Genomic DNA, 21,452 nt, shown 5'->3' with positions numbered 1-21,452 from the left:
CAACAACAGAAGCAGGCACAACCACAGAAGCTGCAACATCCACAACAGAAGCTATCACTACTACTGAGGCTCTCACAACAACTGTACCAATAACAACAACAGAGGCAGTCTCAACCACAGAAGCTGCTACATCCACAACAGAAGCTATCACTACTACTGAGGCTGCCACAACAACTGTACCAATAACAACAACAGAAGCAGTCACAACCACAGAAGCTGCTACATCCACAACAGAGGCTATCACTTCTACTGAGACTCTCACAACAACTGTACCAATAACAACCACAGAAGCTGCTACATCCACAACAGAAGCTATCACTACTACTGAGGCTGCCACACCAACTGTACCAATAACAACAACAGAAGCAGTCACAACCACAGAAGCTGCTACATCCACAACAGAGGCTATCACTTCTACTGGGGCTCTCACAACAACTATACCAATAACAACAACAGAAGCAGTCACAACCACAGAGGCTGCAACATCCACAACAGAAGATATCACTACTACTGAAGCTGCCACAACAACTGTACAACTAACAACAACAGAAGCAGTCACAACCACAGAAGCTGCAACGTCCACAACAGAAGCTATTACTTCTACTGAGGCTGCCACAACAACTCTACCAATAACAACAACAGAAGTAGTCACAACAACAGAAGCTGCTACATCCATGACAGGAGCGATCACTACTACTGAGGCTGCCACAACAACTGTATCAATAACAACAACAGAAGTAGTCACAACCACAGAAGCTGCAACGTCCACAACAGAAGCTATCACTACTACTGAGGCTGCCACAACAACTGTACCAATAACAACAACAGAAGCAGTCACAACCACAGAAGCTGCAACAACCACGACAGAGGCTATCACTTCTACTGAGGATGCCATAACAACTGTACCAATAACAACAACAGAAGCACTCACAACTACAGAAGCTGGAACAACCACAACGGAAGCTATCACTACTACTGAGGCTGCCACAACAACTGAAACAATAACAACAACAGAAGCTGTAACAACCACAAACGCTGCAACAACCACAACAGAGGCTATCACTTCAACTGAGACTGCCACATCAACTGTAACTACAACACAGGCTGCTTCCACCACAGAAGCTGTGACTACAACACAGGCAGCTACTACAACAGAAGCTGTAACTACAACACAGGCTGCTACTACAACAGAAGCTGTAACTTCAACACAAACATCTACTACAACAGAAGCTGTGACTACAGCACAGGCAGCTACTACAATAGAAGATGTAACTACAACACAGGCAGCAACTACAACAGAAGCTGTGACTACAACACAGTCAGCTACTACCACAGAGGCTGTAACTACAACACAGGCAGCTACTACCACAGAGGCTGTACCTACAACACAGGCAGCTACTACCACAGAGGCTGTAACTACAACACAGGCAGCAACTACCACAGAGGCTGTAACTACAACACAGGCAGCAACTACAACAGAAGCTGTAACTACAACACTGGCAGCTACTACCACAGAGGCTGTAACTACAACTCAGGCAGCTACTACACTAGATGCTTCAACTTCAACACAGGCAGCTACTACCACAGAGGCTGTAACTACAACACAGGCAGCTACTACACTAGATGCTTCAACTTCAACACAGGCAGCTACTACCACAGAGGCTGTAACTACAACACAGGCAGCTACTACCACAGAGGCTGTAACCACAACTCAGGCAGCTACTACACTAGGTGCTTCAACTTCAACACAGGCAGCTACTACCACAGAAGCTGTGACTACAACCCAGGCAGCTACTACCACAGAAGCTGTAACTACAACACAGGCAGCTACTACCACAGAAGCTGTGACTACAACACAGGCAGCTACTACAACAGAAGCCGCAACTACAACACAGGCAGCTACTACAACAGAAGCCGCAACTACGACACAAGTTCCTTCTACAACCACAGAAGCTGCAGTTAGCGCGGCCATAAATGGTATGAGTGTTTGTTAACTTTTTCAACTTTAAACTTATTCTTTATTTTTTTTCAGAATGTTTTATTGCAACAATCTCTGATTATGATAATTTATGTATTTAAAATCTCAACAAAGCATTTTCTCAACCATTTCTCCCTTACAGAGCCCATTCCATTTGGATCGAGCGAGTCCGATTTGGTCCTTACTGGTGATGACAGGACCGGTGAACGTCTGTCCGCCCCCACAGGAGTTTTTGTCGGAGATGGAAGCTCTGGAATATTTTCGGATGTGACGGTATTCGGGATTTTTTTCGACTGAAGAGGGGGTTGGTGGGTGGGGCAATTTTTTGTGGGAAGATACTAGTAAACAAATACTTGATGTGGTGGCGTATTTTCGAGGGTAAATAATCTGGTGGGTAATTAAGATATTAGTAATTTCTGTGTACATAACGGTGATACTAAATTCGCGGGAATGTATTTAAATTTGTGGTTAATTAAAAGGTTTTTTTTTAAATCCACAAATGGTTTATCCACTATAATGATTAACTTTCAAAAGATTGTCAATTGCTTCCGTGGAAATCAACTTTTTTCAAAATTTTCAAAACAGAAAGCTTGAATATATACAATACTTATAAGCTCAAAACCCTCAAACATAATTTAAATTGTTTTACAGAGTATTCATAAGAGGAATGATTTAATAAAGAAGATGAGTGATGCAATGTAAAACATATAACAATAGATATCTTAATTCTTATGTCTCCATATAATGACAAATATTGGCCCCCCAAAAAGTGATTCTAACAACTGTTTATGGTTATCCATTTCAGATCGGTACAAACGGTGTAATTGGAATAGGTGAGCGGTACAATAGTTTCACAATAAGAGACCTCTCGTCCTCGTTAACCAGAACACGTAGGATCCTCTGTCCGTTCTGGGCCGATTTGGTGGGAAATACGGACATGACTGAACAAGGTGGAAAAGTGTACTACCGGTCCTATACCAAGTAAGAACCGTGATTTAGTTCATTAGTTTGTTCAACAGTCAATGGATGTGTCAGAACGACTAGGTTTCATAAACAAAAACCCTTGAGATACTGCAAATTTCAAAATAGAGAGAGAGAGAGAGAGAGAGAGAGAGAGAGAGAGAGAGAGAGAGAGAGAGAGAGAGAGAGAGATGTTTGTACATTGTTCAGTTTTTTTCTTCTAAAAAAAGGGCTCATTTAAAATACCAGTGATCGGAAAGTTTACAAATTTAGTGTTTATGCAACAATACATGTTAAATAAATTATTACTATGATACAATGCCATTATAATGATGAATAGTTGCAGTTAATTAAATGCAAAAGAAGTAGTTTAGATAACAATGAGCGAATTAACGATCGTCTTTTTTAGGGCCAATAAAAACGACCAGACCATTCTAAACAAGGTCAATGACATAGTGAAGAAGTACTACACAGATTACCCTAAATTTGATGCAACATGGCTCGTGAAGGCCACATGGTATAACATGAGCTTCTTCGGCTACTCGGCCAGTGAAAATGTAAGTAGTGTACGCGAAACAATACATAAGGAGGTCGAGCTGATCATTGAGGAATAGAGTGGTGTGAAACACTAAATACATAACATCCCTACCAAAAACACATTTATATACATACTTAAAGTTTTTTTTATCATTTCCTTTTACGGAAAAAGTTCAGAAGCATTCAGTTCATATTTCAGATAAAATCAAAATTTTAAGAAAATTGTGATTTGAATTCTTTTTTCATATTTCATATTTCAGATGAAATCAAAATTTTAAGAAAATTGTGATTTGAATTCTTTTTTTTTCATATTTCATATTTCAGATGAAATCAAAATTTTAAGAAAATTGTGATTTGAATTCTTATTTTTTTTCCTTTTTAGAAAGTATCCTTTCAGTCCCTTTTGGTTACGGACGGCGAGAACACTTTCGCCATATTTAACTACATGAACGTTAACATTCCCCCAATCAACAATCTCAAAATATCAATGGGATACCGATTCCGTAATTTCTACACCAGCAACTCTTACACCAATCAGAGGGCAGCATTCCGAATGAGTTCTATTCCAGGCAACACCGGTAAGTGACGTCATTAATTACTGGGTATTTTAAAGTTTTCTTTATTTAATTGTTGCAGCACTGGCTATGGAAAAGCATATTTCTTATTAGATTTCCGTTTTCACTCCTAAATAGTCATTGAGAAATAAAAAGAAATATCGTTATCAATTTATTTATTTATTAATTCATCTATCTATCTATTAATTAATTATTTTTTTATTTACTCAGAGTATAACGGATTTTGGGTGTACAAGATGACGACCACGGTATCTCTAAGTGTGGAGGAGAAAGAGTGTTTCAACTGGTATGTGGACAACAAGTTACGGGGGGTGGACGCACAGCTGAATCGTCTCCGGTCCTGGAGAAGGTATCAATGTCCCTGCAGCAGTCGACAGCTCCGGTTCGCCCCGGGATTCAGAGTGAACCGAATAGATCAAAGAAACAACGTCATCTGTTTTGCGTCCATGACTGGAGCGGAAAGTGCGGTACGTTTAAAATCTAATTAGTTTTTTTTTTTCATGAAATAACTAACGACTACTAAATAAATGAATTTATATCGGTAATTCAACTAATTATGATTTAAAATATGAATAATCATTAGTTGGACCTAGAGCATAGACTTACAATATGAACATTCTATGCATGAAAGTCGATCCTGCTTGCGCAGTATCTAGTTCTAGACTAATATTTTTCATGATTTATCACATGTTTGAGGTTAATACTTGTGCATTACGATCTGATGTTGAGGAATGCAGTGTGTTCTGCTTATGTTGTCTTTATCCAGAACATCATCTTCACAAGTCATATTATGATACTGTTTGTTTTACTCTTAACTAATTCATAACTGGGAAAATATTTATTCCTTCCTCTTTTAGGAATGCTGTTACCCAATGAACTGGAGAGGTAGAGTCCGTGGTTCCAGAACTAACGCCATTCCTATGGCAGGAACGCTCCTAGAGTCCAGTCCTTTCTTTAGGACGAGGCAGTATTTCCAGAACGACTTCAATCCTAAGGAGGCCTGCTGTAACACCGGCCACTGTGACTGGTACTATGAGGTCCGACCAAGGACAAGATGTTACCGTAGAGCCAGGTTCAGGCCCGGTATGCATGCTAACGCCAGATTCTTTAGTTTTTTTTTTCTAGTTTATACCGGTATATATCTGTCGAATACCAGTTTTCGTCGTTATTGTTTTTGAGTCGATCAAAAGAATCAAAGGTTAAATAAAAGCATTGCCAAAACTGTGAATTGTACAAAATTCTAACATTGATCCCTACAAATATTATTTAAACCATGGTACAATGTATAAACGGTATTATATTTCTGAGACAGTTTCGTTCATCATGAATGATGCCTCAGCATTATATATACTTTATACCGTATGACACAGAATTCGCTTATTTTTGAAAGATAGATTATTATTTTTATGGACATAAAATGTTTTTTTTTCACAGCTCGATTTTTCGGAGATCCTCATATTGGGACACTAGATGGTGGACAATACACGTTTAATGGCTACGGAGAGTACACAATGATGAAGTTGGATGCAGGAAGTGTTAACTTTGAACTCCAAGCCAGAACTGACCTGACATCTAATGCTAATGGCACCACCATCAATGCTACCATTTTCAGCGCATTCGTTGCCAAAGACCAAACTGGTGCGACAATGCAGGTTGAATTGTCCAGGAATAAAGACAGTGAGTTATTTTAGTTAAACATCTTAAATAAAAAAGTGTACATAAATTTCATGAGCAAAGTGCTATGAAACTGAAAATTCTAGTCGCTTTTATGAGTTGAAGTCGCGGAATGCATGATTTAATTGATTTCTACCTGTTTCTTCATTTAGAAATGTATATTCGCGGCAATGGCCGGGACCTGACAATCAACTTTGACAATGATCAAGAATTCTCTTTCATAACGGAGAATTTATCCATGACAAAAGAAAACGACACAGTTTCGGCAACGTTTTTGCAAAGCTGTAAGTATAAAAAAAGCATACACTATTTGCTGCTTTTTATTAATTATTGAATTTGGCTTTTCATGACGTTTTTTGAAGCATACGCGTGGCTGCTTTTTTCATTAGTTTTGAAATTGGCTCTCCATAACCTATTGTTCTCTTAAATCAGCCATAACCATACGAATCAGCATGGGGGTCCGGTTTTTGAGTTGTGAGTCGGTGGTTAGCGACGAATACAAAGGAAACGTGACTGGTTTGATGGGAAACTTTGACGGAGACAAAAACAACGACTTCATCCTCCCGGACGGTTCTACCCTCACCGGTAGTGCTGTAAACTCGGAAAGGAACATCTACAACAATTTCGGGCAGAAATGTAAGCAATAAACTTGAAAGATACCGGTATTATAATAGTTATTGTGTATAGTAATGTATTACAGGTATATGTGCTTGGATAGAAAACATTATACAAATTGTTCACATACATTGATATAAAGGCATTATAGTTAAGCATTTCAGATAAAAATAGAATGTCATTGAAAAAAATATTATTTTATTATTTAAGAAGGATAAGGATATCGAACGATAATTTTTTTTGCAGGGTCAGTGAACGAAAGCACCTCGCTGTTTCACTATGATATTGGCTATTCTCATCGGGACTTTTCGCATCCTGACTTTGTACCATTCTTCATTGACGAGTTTTCTGAAGAAAAACGTAACACCTCCATAGATGCTTGTGGAGGAGCATCAGCCTCACAGGCGTGTATATTCGACTTCCTCGCGACTGGAGACAAAGCTCTTGCAGAGTCTTCTGGAAGTGAGCAAGCAACTTCTGAGTCTGAAAATGCTGCAGCAGGTGAGATATCTTTTAATTATCGAGAAATGTCCATCATCTCCAACACAAAAACATAACTGTAGGGAACTACCATAAATAATAGCATTCATAGATAGACTAATATATATATTTCAATGTTCGTTTTGATAATTTGCAGATAACGAGACGCCAAATATAGAACTACAGGGTGATGGCCCAATAGTGGCTACGGTGAACCAGCCAATACAGCTGAAATTCAACGCATCTGATGATGGCACCTTCGTTTACCAAGTTCTAGACCAGCCTGGGACTGGGTTCTCCTTTGACGGCAGCTCGGGTGTCGCCACTTGGACCCCAGCAGACACCAATGTCGTCAACATAAGGTTATTATATGCTGTATTCAATAAACTAATATTTCTGAATCATTACTTTCCTAACATGAAGGTTTTTTCATGACTAATTTTCTGGCATCGCATTACCTATTAATTTTTTTTTCAGCGTGACGGCTGTTGATAACCAAAACGTGTCCGCTTCGCCGGTGGATGTCGATATCATTTTATGCAGTGGTTGTAACAGTCATGGAGACTGCAATTACAATATTACAAGAAGCAGCACAAGTAGCATGTTTAAGTTGGCCAGTTGTGTGTGCTACACTGGATACGATGGTAATTTCAACAATAAAAAAAATGTTATCATGGTAATAAAGAACATACCCAATGAAATTGAAAGTCGGAGAATGACATTAAATATTTTTCAGGTGATGATTGTGAAAATGACGCAGACGCTTGTACTCAAAGCCCGTGCCCTCTGGGTAGAAACTGTACCGACCTGACCCCACAAGAAGAGGTCGCCCTGGGTCGGGGATACAATTGCTCAGACTGTCCGGCAGGGTTCGCAGACATCGATAACAAGTGCGAAGGTACGTGTGTTAACCATGTTAAGCAAACAGCCGTGTTCACTTTGGCGGCAGTTCTGAACATATACGTCAATGTACATGAGGAGGACACGTTGGCAAAAGGAAAAGAAACCTTTTAGAACCTTCGTTCAACTCAAAATGAATAGAAAACATAAAGTAATAAAAAAAAGGCAGAGAGAGAGAGAGAGAGAGAGAGAGAAAGAGAGAGAGAGAGGACATTTCATGCTCTTTTGAAATACCCTTTAAAGTGGTTATTCAATTAAAAACCAGACAGTAAACACACAGGAATCTTAATTTAAAGGTTCAAACACTTGATTAGAGTGACTTTGACATTCAGGTTATAGAGTTTCCTTCCTGTGTTTTATCTCTATAGGTATCACCTTTCTGTCGGCTATATTTGGTTCTTGGTACATGTTCCCGTTTATTGTACGCGCAAAGTCATAATAACAAGGAGTCAGATTTACTTGTAGTATATATAAATAAGAACGAAACGTGATGGAAGAGGTAAAAACAAACATACAACCGCCATCCATCTTATCATATTTCATGAGAAAACATCACAAGAGTGACACACGGTCTTGTCGCCATGATACACACTAAGAATAGACTGAATTTGATTTTAAATTTTGAAATATTTCAAAGATTCATTGTGGTTTTGTATGACAAGCGTTCGCATTTCTGACTCGGGTTGGTAAAAAAGGAAAGATATCGTTTTACTGGATTTTTTGTTTAATTTTATGGTCGTAAGATCTACCTATATGACGCAAATCTGCTCGTAAAGTTATCGAAGGCAGACGTAAAAACTGTGTTTATTAAAAAAAAAGAAGAGAGAAATAGAAAGAATATGGATACCACTTTCCACTGAATAAGTTACATCATCTATTTGAACAAAATATGTATTTATTTTGTGACAGATTTTTACATTGTACTCTTGTATCACTTGTTGGCAAATAAATAAAACTGCTCGGGTTTCTTTTCTTCTACATCATTGGATAACACTTGCTGAGAAAAAAATAAACCTGTTTGTTTTAATTATTGACTGAACACTAAACCTTATTTCTGTTCATTGATGATTTTAATTAAGAAAACAGGAATCATTTTTTAGTATTATGAGATGATCAAACACTGTCGACCATGATCCAATCCAATAAAGCCCGAAGGGCTATTTGATAGATTTGATCACGATCAACTGTGTATGACCACCTCATGATATTCAAAGAATGACTTGTGATAATTACTTATATTAGTATTTATATAATAGTATGTATTTTTCAGCATTATACGATTTAATATGAATATGGTTTCTGATGAATTGTATTGGACTATATATTTCAAAATCGATCCGTAGTGTTATCACAGACAAATACACTGGGAAATGTAGATACATGTACATGTTTTGGTTTTTTTTATTTCTCCAGATGTCAATGAATGCAACAGCACCTCCACCAATACCTGCGACTCTCTTACTCAGGAATGCGAGAACACAGAAGGGAGCTTTTTGTGTAATTGTAAAAATGGCTACCGGAAAATCGGCCAGGCGTGTGAAGGTGAACTTTAAAAATCAATGGACCCCTTAAACTCAATAAATATAATCCTATGTACTCAATTTACTGCATGATGAATCAGTTCAATGTACCCCCGAAATGAGAAGAAATTAACATGATACTTTTTACAGTGTTGAAAGCGATTCTTGTGAGCTAGAGACAGTGGTTTTAAGAAAATGTTTCTTTAAAAAAAATCTTAGATCTAATGTGGGACATTACCAGTAACTTTATGACCAAATAATACATGATTTGAAAATTATGAAACAGATTTTTAGGATTTAAAGAAAATTAACCCAAATTCTATTCGGTTGTTAGAGGGTGTTTGAGTTTCATTATCTTTTTTTTCAAAATTTTACGAAAAGTTTATCACGCAAGGTACACAAATTAAAAGTTATGTAACATTTCAAAAATAAGAAAAACATTCCTATTTATGCATCAGAGGTTATTGAGTTTTACTTTTTTCAAATACAGAGGTATTAAATTTTTAAAAAGTTTATGTGTAGACTGGTGGAGATAATTACAACTGATCATGAGTGTAATTCAATGGCAAGCATGGATCCATGAAACTAAGAGACTTCGGCATTTCCCAGGGGGGTATCGCAATGGCCTATAACTGATAAGAAAGTAATACCTGTCAAAATTAACCTCGATAAAACATAAAAGAATTATGTCATTGTGTCAAAAAGCGATTGAAGAGAGATATGAAGGGTGAATGGCACAGTCTTATTATTAATTTCACTTTTAGAAATTTTTTCTTATTCTTCTTATGAACATACACATTTTTATCGATGCTTTATCAATGTTTTTATGATTTTCAAATTTTCTTATCAACAGATATTGACGAATGTGCCGAGGCTACTTCTGGCTGTCAGCAGGTCTGTACAAACTCCCCCGGATCTTACAGCTGTTCATGTGTGGTGGGACACACCCTCAAAAGCGACAATAAAACGTGTGAAGCGCCAGGTATTTAAAAAATTACCATTCAAAACCAGTCATCTGAAAATATCTGAATGAACTGGGGGAAAAAAAATCCACAAACATTTAAAAACGTATTCAAAAAATAAGAATTATTGTCAACAATACATCAATATTATTCTGATTTAATAAAAGCACTTTTTATACGACTGAGCAATCAGTTATCGATATCAAACATGTCTATATATTTGACTTTTGTGGACACTTTATTAATTTGAGTTATTCGTTTTTTTTAAGTGACCGATCTATGCGCGGCTGCCGGTTTGAGCTGCGAGTACACATGTGATAATTCCACGGGAACCTTCGTCTGTGTGTGTCCCAGTGGTTTCGAACTAGAGTCCAGTGGACAAAACTGTACAGGTATATATACTAGTACAACAGGAAAAAAACCACTTGGACATCACATATTTTCTAATCAATTACGTGCAACTTTTTCTGAAATTACATATGGGTTATCGACATTGCACATTTAATTGACCAAGAATGACACTTATTCATAGGAGATTTGATCATGCTAAATCAGAAAAAAAGATTCCTATTCAATGAAAAGCTTACATCCATTTTTCTATCAAGAATAAATATCCCATAACATGGATGCAGTAAAACATCAAAATTATTTTCAATATCTATCTGGAACGGGCATTTTATTTTTGAATCTAGAGAAAAAGAGTTTAACTTGAAGATAAAAAGAAAGAGTTTGGAGCGGGTAATTGATATTCGTTGCGTGAATGGTTGTTGTTGTTTTTTATAGAATGCTGTTAATTTTACACATTGTATGCTTTCGTTGTGTTGTGTGGTGAATGATCAATTGAATATGTAGAAGTGCTTGGGGTGTTAGTTACATTTGTGTAAAAAGCATGTCAAATCACATCCGCATTGATTATGAAAAGCAATACGAGCAACATATCATTTTTGGTATGTTTATGTTTTGGTATGTTTATGTTTGTTTTGGTATGTTTATGTTTTGGTATGTTTATGTTTTGGTATGTTTATGTTTTGTTTTGGTATGTTTATGTTTTGGTATGTTTATGTTTTGTTTTGGTATGTTTATGTTTTGGTATGTTTATGTTTTGTTTTGGTATGTTTATGTTTTGGTATATTTATGTGATACATGTACGTTTCCTCCAGATATCAACGAGTGCCAGAGAGGGGTCTGCTCACAGGGATGTGTGAACTCCATTGGGTCCTACAACTGTTCCTGCTTCACTGGATACAGTCTGAGCTCCGACCAGACCACTTGTACAGGTATATAACCTTTAACATAAATTTTTACCCATTCGTATCTTCTGAATTTTTTCATCCGTTCTTTTTTAATAGACAAAGCTTATTTCATTGAAAGACAGTTTATTTGTTAGTAAAATGAGGATCACATTTTTTATATGTACAACATATGTTCAGTATAGGAAAATTATGTAAGACATAAAGTCCCGCTAAAGATTTTAACATACATGTATAAATTTTAAGTCGTTCCCTAGTCGGAAATATCTGACGTTCTCCTAACTTTTTTTTTGACGATTTTGATATTTTACTTGCAAAATCGTTAAAAAGGCCAGGACATTGGCAGATATTTCGTACAATGTAGTATGTATAGTCTGTCCCGAGATATTTATGCTGCACATTTGGACGATTTAAATAAAAATACACTTACCTGTGAAAGAAGTGCAATTGAAATAGTTGAAAGGGATATTTTCCAAGATAATTTCATTGACACATTATCATCTTTCACTCGGAAAAAGTTACAGGAACGAAAACAGATTCCTTACGGAGATTTATAATGGGGAATGTTTACATCTTTTCTCCATTCGGAATACACTCGGAATACATCGCGCAATTTTTCAACGTTATCATCCGGGCTTGCTGCAATACAAAATCTCCGTAGACATCACATTTTTTAGCACTGTATTGTAACCTGATAAGCTTGCAGGGGCGTTTCGACTGAGAAATCTTGGAAATTTTTCATACTTTTGAATGAACATCGTTTGAATCCTGAGGTATTTATAAATATCAAGCAATTAAGCCAAATGTGAATCCAAAATATCTTGGGACAGAGTATAGTTGTTTCCCTAAAAATGAATATAAAGGCGAGGAATCAAACAAAACAAGCTTTTGAGTCTTTCAGCATACATATATCTTTCATACTGTGATTGCAAATTACATGTATAATGACATTGATAAAATAGAACCAAGATTTTGATCCGCTTCGATCATACGTCAACATAATAAAAAAAAAAATTTCTTCTATTTTAAATCTAAATTTTCATATTTTTTTTTCTCAGCGTGCGTACCACCAAATTATGGAGACAACTGTGAAAGTTTGTGCCAGTGTGGGTCCGGTGTGGACAGATGTGACTCGGTCAGTGGGTGTGTCTGTCTGTCCGGGTGGGCGGGGTCCAGGTGTGACCAGGATGTAGACGAATGCACGGTCAACCCGGCCATCTGTGGGTCAGACAAGATCTGTCACAATTTGCAGGGGTCCTATAGATGTGACTGTCGCCCGGGGTTTACAAAGAATGGAACAAACTGTATTGGTAGGCATATTGCTCTTTAATAAAATGATTTTTACGGTGTGATAAGATGAAACTTTATTGTATTTGCAAAACCATAAATCAGATTTTCACTTGTCTTTATTTCCATGCAAAAGTTAGACAATTTTGTGCAGTTAATTTAATATGTTTTCAATAAAAAAATGCTTATAGTTCATCATAATATATTACTTTGTAATTATATCGCCTTATAGTAAATTCATTCAATGACATTTAATTTCCTGTTTCAAAAATTTTAAACTAGACCGAAATTTCAAAACGTTTTCCATTTCATCATAAATGTATTTATTACATGTTTTAAAAAGACACAAAATTAATATGCATGTGTTAACGTTGAAAACTTTCTAGGAAAGGAAGTGATTTATTTACCGAATATTACTTGTAAACCATAAATAGCTCTTGCATCTACAAATTTTTTTTTCAAGACCGCAAATAACTGATACTTGAATGGAAATTACTTTTGCCTGCATTTTTTATGGATACCACCTGTTCTTATTCGATGACCGTTCTTAATTGATACGAATATTGTATGTACAGGAAACTACTGGATTAATTGAATGATTGCTCTTATTTGATACTTCAGTGTGGAAGAATTTACAGGATAATGATTGTACTTAACTGAAAAATACTTTTATTCACCGTATAATACTTTTGTACTGGATAATACTTTCATTTACAAGGTAATTCTTTATTTTACTGGATAATACTTGTATATACTTATACTACTTGTAGATATCGATGAGTGTTCCAACGCCGCCACACACAACTGTACGGAGTCTTCGTCCACATGTCTGAATAATGATGGCGGATATACCTGCCAGTGTAAGGCTGGCTACGTCCAGCAAACCTCGTATGTCTGCCAAGGTAATATCAACCAGTTCCTTGTAAAATGTACACACAATTTGTGTGTTTAATCTTTGAAAAGCTGAAAAAGATGAAAACATTCAGTGATATTTTAAGACACCTTTCAGTAAGGGAAAATGTATGCTATTTTGAAGCCCACTTTTTAATGAACAATCATGCTGTGACGATATTGTGGAGACGGAATCGTCTTTTTTATCATAGATATCAACTTTTGATGAATAATCTTTGAGTTATTATTAAAATTGAATCGTGTGGCCATCTTTTTACATGAATAATGTTAAAAATAAATACCTAATTTCATGTGGCAGATTTTGATGAGTGCGCTGCTGGTTCGGACGGCTGCTCTCAAACGTGTACAAACGTCGACGGAGGTTTTAACTGTGGTTGTGAATTTGGGTTCTCCCTCGGCGACGACAGAAAATCGTGTCAAAAAGGTACTTTGTCTTTTCTTCTTCTTGTATGAATATGCATGTTAACTAACATTTTTCTCAAAGATTTTGAATCAAATTATTTCATAAACGGGTTTTATTTATAGTTGCTGACATTTGCTCCCTGTTCCCTGCATTAAACTGTAGTTACGGTTGCAAACAGGATCCCAACAACGCAGCAATTGGGTACTGTTTCTGTGAAGCAGGCTATAGTCTTAATGCTCAAGATAAACAGTCTTGTATCGGTAAGCACGCCCTTATCAAGTAATAACTGACTTTTTTTCTTTAAACACTGATTTCAATGTATTAAGTAAGCTTAATTTGAAGAAAAAAAACACACGTTATTTTGAATGTTCACTTTGCAGATGTAAATGAATGTTTGAATTCCACAACGAACAAATGTTCTTTCCCCAACAACTGTGTGAACACTCCAGGCTCCTATAACTGTACCTGTCCAATTGGATATTCTCTTGAAAACGATGGAAGAACCTGCACAGGTAAAAATGATGAATCCAACAGGTTTTTATCCGTGTATATAAGTGTACATAAAACTCATGATGTTCATCTTAACGAGTCTTAATCAAAATTCTGAGTTCTTATAGTGTTCAATATTTTCATATCTTTTCAGAGTGCGATGGGTTTTACTATGGAGAGGGCTGTAAAACGCCCTGTAACTGCGGGGCCGGAGCCTCCGGTTGTGACAAGGTTTTGGGATGTCAGTGTAAGACCGGATGGGCGGGGGCCAAGTGTGACGCAGACATTGACGAGTGTGTCAGCGGTACCCCGTGCACTGGGGCCAACCAGGTGTGTCAGAACACCCCCGGATCATACAGGTGTATCTGTGAAACAGGATACAACGAAACTTTACCTGGCAATTGCACAGGTATGTTTCATAGAGATTTTTAAATGAAAATTAAAACATGTTTGATTAAATAAATATCAACTTATTTTCTGGACTTGTTGTAACATCTTGCTTTTGACTTGTTATAATTGGTTTGATATTTTACCGTTTGCTTTTTCAGACATTGATGAATGTGTTACAAACCCCTGTAGCCAGGTATGTTCGAACACTCCCGGAAGCTACTCCTGTAGCTGTCACGCAGGATTTCGGTTGGTTGGAACCTCCCAGTGTGAAGATTATGACGAATGTTCCGCCCCTGTTAGTCCCTGCGACCAGATTTGTACCAACGCTATAGGAAGCTACAAATGCTCCTGTAATCCAGGATTCCTCCTAAACACCACAACAAGGACAACCTGTTATAGTAAGTAAACATGCTCATAATTACATGATCACAATCTTAAAATCACATTGCAGTCGTCTATGATTTACAAGCCTCCTCCTCCTTCTCCTCCTCCTTATCGTCCTCAATAAACCACCATCATCATCAACATCATCATCATCATCAATATACCGTCATCATTATCTTCATCAATAAACCGTCATCATCATTATCATCATCAATAAACCATCATCATCATTGTCATCAACAAACCATCATCATCATTGTCATCAATTAACCATCATCATCATTGTCATCAATTAACCATTATTATCATTGTCATCAATTAACCAACTAATTAATTGATCTGTTGTGATCAGCAGCAGTAGCTGCAATGTAAAATAAAGCAGTAAAATGTGGTTTTTGTAATACTTACTTTATAAATATTGTATGCAAAATGCTTACCTGTCGCAACATTTATATGAATGGTGATCTAATCTAAAATTATTTACATTTCGTCTCTTTAGCTAAGACGGTATGCACCAATACTACCTTCAACTGTTCCCAACAATGCGGAGTCAGAGCTGATGGATCGGAATACTGCTTCTGTAACACTGGCTACAAGTTGAATGCAGATGGATATACTTGTGATGGTAAATATAGAGCCCTTGCATAGCCCAGTTTCATAAATCAGTATTGTTAATTGAATATTTATATAATTCTATTGTTATATGAACGTTTTGAAATACGACCAAAACCCTGTTAAATTTGACAATTTCAGACATCGACGAATGTTCCCCGAATCCATGCAGTGAGAACTGCACCCAGAATGGACCAGGTCTCGGATATACATGTAACTGTGTGGCAGGAAAGAAACTGGATGTGGATCAGAGGACTTGCATTGGTGAGCGTATAATTATCAAAGATAAAGAGATGCGCGATTTTCTCAGAAACTTTAGAAATTCCTATTTATAAATAAATGAACCTGTAACGATTGATGTTTAAAGCTTTTTTTCCACGAAATCCAAAAAAAAAAATTCGATTGATGATATATGGAAAAAAATATTTATAAACCTTTCCAATGCATTATAATTTTATTTCTTTTCTAGACTGTGACTCGGGTAAATACGGTCTCAACTGCGAATCGAATTGTAGCTGCAATGCACAGAACACTCAGTCTTGTAACAACGTGGATGGAAGTTGTACTTGTAAGACTGGCTGGGAAGGAGCCACTTGTACAGATAACATCGACGAGTGTCTGAACTCCTCCATATGTCCCCTCAACTCTAACTGTACCGATTCTCCAGGGTCCTACTCGTGTGATTGCATTGCTGGATATTCTCTTGCTGGAGGACAGTGTGTTGGTAAGTCTTTCTGTTCTTTTTGTGTTTATCCCTCAGAAGAAACAGTGCAGATTTTTTGTATGTCCAAAACATATAAAATTAAAAGATAAATGCATGCAAAAATTTTATTCCATAAATACATGTATTTATACATCAGTATAATATTGTAATGTCTAACGGCCGTAAGAGGCCATTATTTTAAAAAATGTAGATGAACAAGCATATTTGTGACAATTCTTTTGAAGTACAGATACATAAATTGATTTCTAGAAATGGATCGTTGAAAAATAATTTTGTCTGTACTAAAACATTTCAGAGTGCTCCAGTACAACCTATGGCCTGAACTGTGCCAGTCAGTGCAAATGTGACTTCAGCAACACTCGGGCATGTGACAAAAGTACTGGCGCCTGTATCTGTAACGCTGGATGGCAAGGCGTCAACTGCACAGAGGATATATTGGAATGTACTAATGACCCAAACATCTGTGGAGCCAACGCAACCTGTACAGAACAGAGCGGATCCTATCTCTGTTCATGTAACACTGGATACGAAAAAAGCTCCACTGGCGAATGTATAGGTATATTTCAAAAAGTAACTCAATTCAGCACAATATATAGATTTATGGGCCGTTTTTCTTGACCAAAAAGATTTTAAATCATTCAGTTGACGGAGAGAATCACCTGACAATTAAAATTTAAAGACTTGTGGAAAAAACCCCTGGTTTTCATTACATGTTGGAGTAAGAAATGGAAACATACAACATTTTACAAAGACATGTTATAGATATTGCTGGCCTTTTAAAGAAAAATGATCAGACGATATGTAAAGGACTCGTGTTTCAGACCTGTTGTGCAATAAAGAAAAATAGTGTAACCTTGCATATGTTTACAAAGATTACTTTTATTTCCATATGAAACCTCAACGAAAGAATGAAAGCCCAATTTCAATTACTCAATTTTGAATATTTATTTAGTAAATAAAGGCCCATAAAGAATAACATAATAGTATAATAACATAATAGTATATATTTTTTTTTTGTCTTTTACTCTTAAACAAAATAATGGATGATAAAGCGAATGATTTCAACTACTATCAATCTATATGTTGTATGTTGGAAGAGATGGTCTGTATCTGTTTACCATATTTGAACATGTCATGCACACGTAACTACATGTAGCTTGGTGATTTTCTCAACTTTCCACCAATTATAACAAGATTTAAGATCTTTAAGATCTAATTAGACATGCCAATTATACAAGACTAGTGATCTTTGAAAAAAACTAAAAAGTTTACAAAAATCATTTCGGGGAATGTCTTTAATGTTGATAAGGTTTCCTGAAATACCGTAACAAATTATCTCAGTTGATACATCAGGTCTTGCTCCCTCCTTAAAAATAGACTAAAAGCACCCATGCAGTCTTTTTCAGAAAACGTATCATTTAAAAAGAACGACCACTAGGTCACAAAATATTCGTCTCTTTATCATAAAGGTTAAACAAAGCTTTAAATTTAATTCTTTAGGAAATATTTGAACTTTTTTTTTATTCTTCAGAAAGCGTTAAGTTACCCCTCTGAATGTTCAGCTCATGGTAAAAGCCGTGACGCATGAGATTGGCACATTGTTAAGAAAATTAAGTTTCAGTTTGCTGCCAATATTGTAAAGTAGAAATAAAGTTAGTGTGGGAAGACTTGTATTTGTATGCATTACATTCCTGCGGAATAATGACCATAAAAAGGGTGTTTTTTCCCCCTAAATGTGACGCTCCTTTGGCTTTAAGGGTTTGTAGCCCATTGCTGTTGGCGTGAAGATTTTAGCGGTATATATATATATATATATATATATATATATATATATATATATATATATATATATATATATATATATATATACACTCTGTGAAGTGGATTATTTCTATGATTGTACAGTTCTCAATGCAAGAAGCGTTTTGAGAGGACGGGAAATGTAGAATACAAATTGAATATATATATAATAGAAATTTACAAATACAAGGTAGTCTATATGAAAGGAGAAGATCTAGATGTAAAGTGGATTTTTTTTTTACAATTGTAGCATTCTGAAAGATAGGGCGTTTTGAGAATGTGTAAATATTCAATAAAAGTTAAGTATGATAGAAGCATATGATATAAGGTACTTGATACAAAAGGAGAGGAATTATGAATTCAATGCACCAAAATACATTATGGGTGTAGACTTTTGCAAAAGTGCTGCATAATTGTTTACATTATAAGACGTTTTAATGGAACATGACCATCAAGATTTGGAAGGCTTTTTTTAACATGCTTGAAATAGCAAGGCTGTTTTTATTGCGGCTCGTAACATTAGATGTTATGTCTTGTGTATAAAGTAACGATAAAAATGGCGCTGCAGAGTCAAGCTCTAGGAATATTGATGCGGCAATATTGATAGAATACTGACGTGTAAGTTTGGTGATTTTGTGAAAAATCATTACATGTATTAATATCATGATACGATATCAATACATGTACATGGACGAAAACATTCTGCAAATTAGATATGAAACCCAACTTATCAAAACCAGTTTCACAAACATAAAACACATGCTACCAAAATTTATTGCTATTTTTACATCTACATGTACGATTACCTTACATATATAATACATGTGTAACTTTATCATTAAAAGATATCAACGAGTGCGTGCGTGGAACCGACGATTGCAGTACGAATGCCGCCTGTAGTAACACTGATGGGAGTTTCACTTGTACATGCAATACTGGCTTCTTTGGCGATGGTCGGACTTGCACAGGTATATAATTTTATTCTAAAAAATCTAAAAATTAAACAGCGTTAGAGCATATATTAGCCTAACTATCGAATTTTAGAGCTTCTTTGATCATTCATTGATTGTAAAACAAGGATTGTTTATAATTTTGATTCTGTTGCAATATCCAGCATGCAGCAGCACTACGTTTGGTTCACAATGCTGACAAGTGTGCTGTGTTTAGCCTATTTTTAATATATGCTTCAGCGAAAATGCTACTTAGAACTTTAAAAGCAATGCTTGCTGCTTATATTTTTTGGGTGACTGCTTACTAACATTTTGATGAAAATGGCTTAAAATGTTGTTCAGAAGTATCTACAACAACGGAAGAAGGGACAACAACAACAATGGCAGGTTCCACTGAACCAACTGCACCTGGAACGTCTTCTCAACCCGTAACTACAGACTCTTCAACATCTGCTCAACCCGTAACTACAGACTCACCAACGTCTGTTCAACCTGTAACTACAGACTCATTAACGTCTGTTCAACCCGTAACTACAGTCTCATCAACGTCTGCTCAACCTGCAACTACCGTATCTGGAACATCTTCCCAACCCGAAACTACTGACTCGGCAACTTCCGCCCAGCCTGTTACTACAGACTCCTCAACATCTTCTCAATCTGTAACCACAGGATCGGCTACAACTACTCAGTCTGTTACTACTGACTCGGTTACAACACAATCTGTAACCACTGGTTTGGCTACAACTGCTCAAATTCTTACATCAACTCAGGCTGTGTCAGACCCGCCAACAACAACTATGCCCCAGGGTACCACCACACAGCCAACAAATGCCCCTGTAACTACAAACGAGGCTACAACTGAAGGTACCTTTCCCAGTACGCATGCACTACTCGGTACTGGTTTACACCATGCACCCTTCCCTAAAGCACTTTATTCGATGAGGTCTGAATTTAACAGGCGCACTCTGAATTGCATTCTTTCAGAAGGAAGATTGGTTGATGTTTAACCTAATTGCACAACCTTATATGTTCCCGAGATAAGGCTGATTTTTAATTTTTAATATGTATCTCATGTGTAGACAGTCTATCACTTACATCTTTTATGTAGAAACTCTTGCATTTAACCATTTTTTTAAAACTTTTTACTAAAGACAATCGATTTTCGCTTGAATATATAGCAATATGCATTATTCATATTATTCATACAAATTAACAATTTCTCTTTCGAATAAAGTCATTTGAAAAGTGAATTGTGCATAGTACATTATCTTACACGCAATTAATAGAAAATATTTATATTCGTAATAATTTTACAGTACAATCTACAACAACTCAAACAACTGAAGCTTCCACGCCCACTGCAACAGACGTGACGTCAGAAGCTGCAACAACCACAACAGCTGAATCTTTCACATCTACAGCCCCTGTAACAACTACAACATCTGCAGCTGTTACTTCTACCACAAAAGGTAATAGTTTTATATTTATATACATGTAATATATGAAAACCGGTTGACATGTTTATTGTTGATAAGCATTTATATAAGCCTTCTAAAGTCATAGGCATGATAAGGATACCTTTTTCATTTTTTCTTAAGAAATTGATAGATATTGTTCATGAATAAACATTTGAATAGATTTAACATTTTCCAAAACTTTTGAATTCTTCAGTGTTGAATTTTTTTCTTCAAAACGATTTTTTGTGATTAAATGAAGATTTTAAATATTCTTAAAAGTGAAAACCTTTCTACATTTGATTTTCTGAAAATATAATTTAAAAACCTCCAATGATATATAGTGCAAACTATTTATAATCTGAGAAGCGATAAGTTTATCAACTAGGTCTATGCGCCTTTTCTTCCAAAATTTCAATCTGTTCTTAAATTGAATTTGATAATAGAATTTCTGAATAATGCTTGTAATGTTCTTTTTTTCAACTCATTTTAGCTCCAACAACCTATCAACCAGGTAAAGTGAATTGAATTACTTTTCAAAAGTCAAATAGTTCTATTCATTGACATATTTATTTTTACTATCACTATATGCATCA

The 21,452-nt window shown here is 36.0% G+C and overlaps 1 protein-coding gene across 1 annotated transcript; it reads left to right on the top strand.

Moving 5' to 3' along the window:
• The first annotated feature begins 1 nt into the window (after position 1).
• LOC128191965 (mucin-4-like) lies at positions 2-21,384 on the top strand. The gene is made up of 33 exons (XM_052864357.1): positions 2-1,977; positions 2,121-2,251; positions 2,784-2,959; positions 3,348-3,495; positions 3,858-4,053; positions 4,261-4,517; positions 4,908-5,133; positions 5,485-5,727; positions 5,877-6,008; positions 6,157-6,360; positions 6,586-6,840; positions 6,977-7,181; positions 7,297-7,463; positions 7,556-7,717; positions 9,133-9,261; positions 10,093-10,221; positions 10,471-10,593; positions 11,362-11,478; positions 12,510-12,761; positions 13,509-13,640; positions 13,949-14,074; positions 14,176-14,313; positions 14,434-14,565; positions 14,697-14,951; positions 15,091-15,330; positions 15,816-15,941; positions 16,070-16,192; positions 16,398-16,652; positions 16,948-17,208; positions 19,298-19,420; positions 19,745-20,266; positions 20,719-20,871; positions 21,350-21,384. The coding sequence occupies exons 1-33, from the start codon at positions 675-677 to the stop codon at positions 21,382-21,384; spliced, it is 7,176 nt and encodes a 2,391-aa protein (XP_052720317.1). The 5' UTR covers positions 2-674.
• The last annotated feature ends 68 nt before the right edge of the window (positions 21,385-21,452 follow it).

The sequence above is a fragment of the Crassostrea angulata genome, chromosome 1 (assembly GCF_025612915.1).
Source record: "Crassostrea angulata isolate pt1a10 chromosome 1, ASM2561291v2, whole genome shotgun sequence".
NCBI classification, from domain to species: domain Eukaryota; kingdom Metazoa; phylum Mollusca; class Bivalvia; order Ostreida; family Ostreidae; genus Magallana; species Magallana angulata.
The sequence above is the reverse complement of the archived record's forward strand: the minus strand, read 5'-3'. Positions and strand labels throughout refer to the sequence as shown.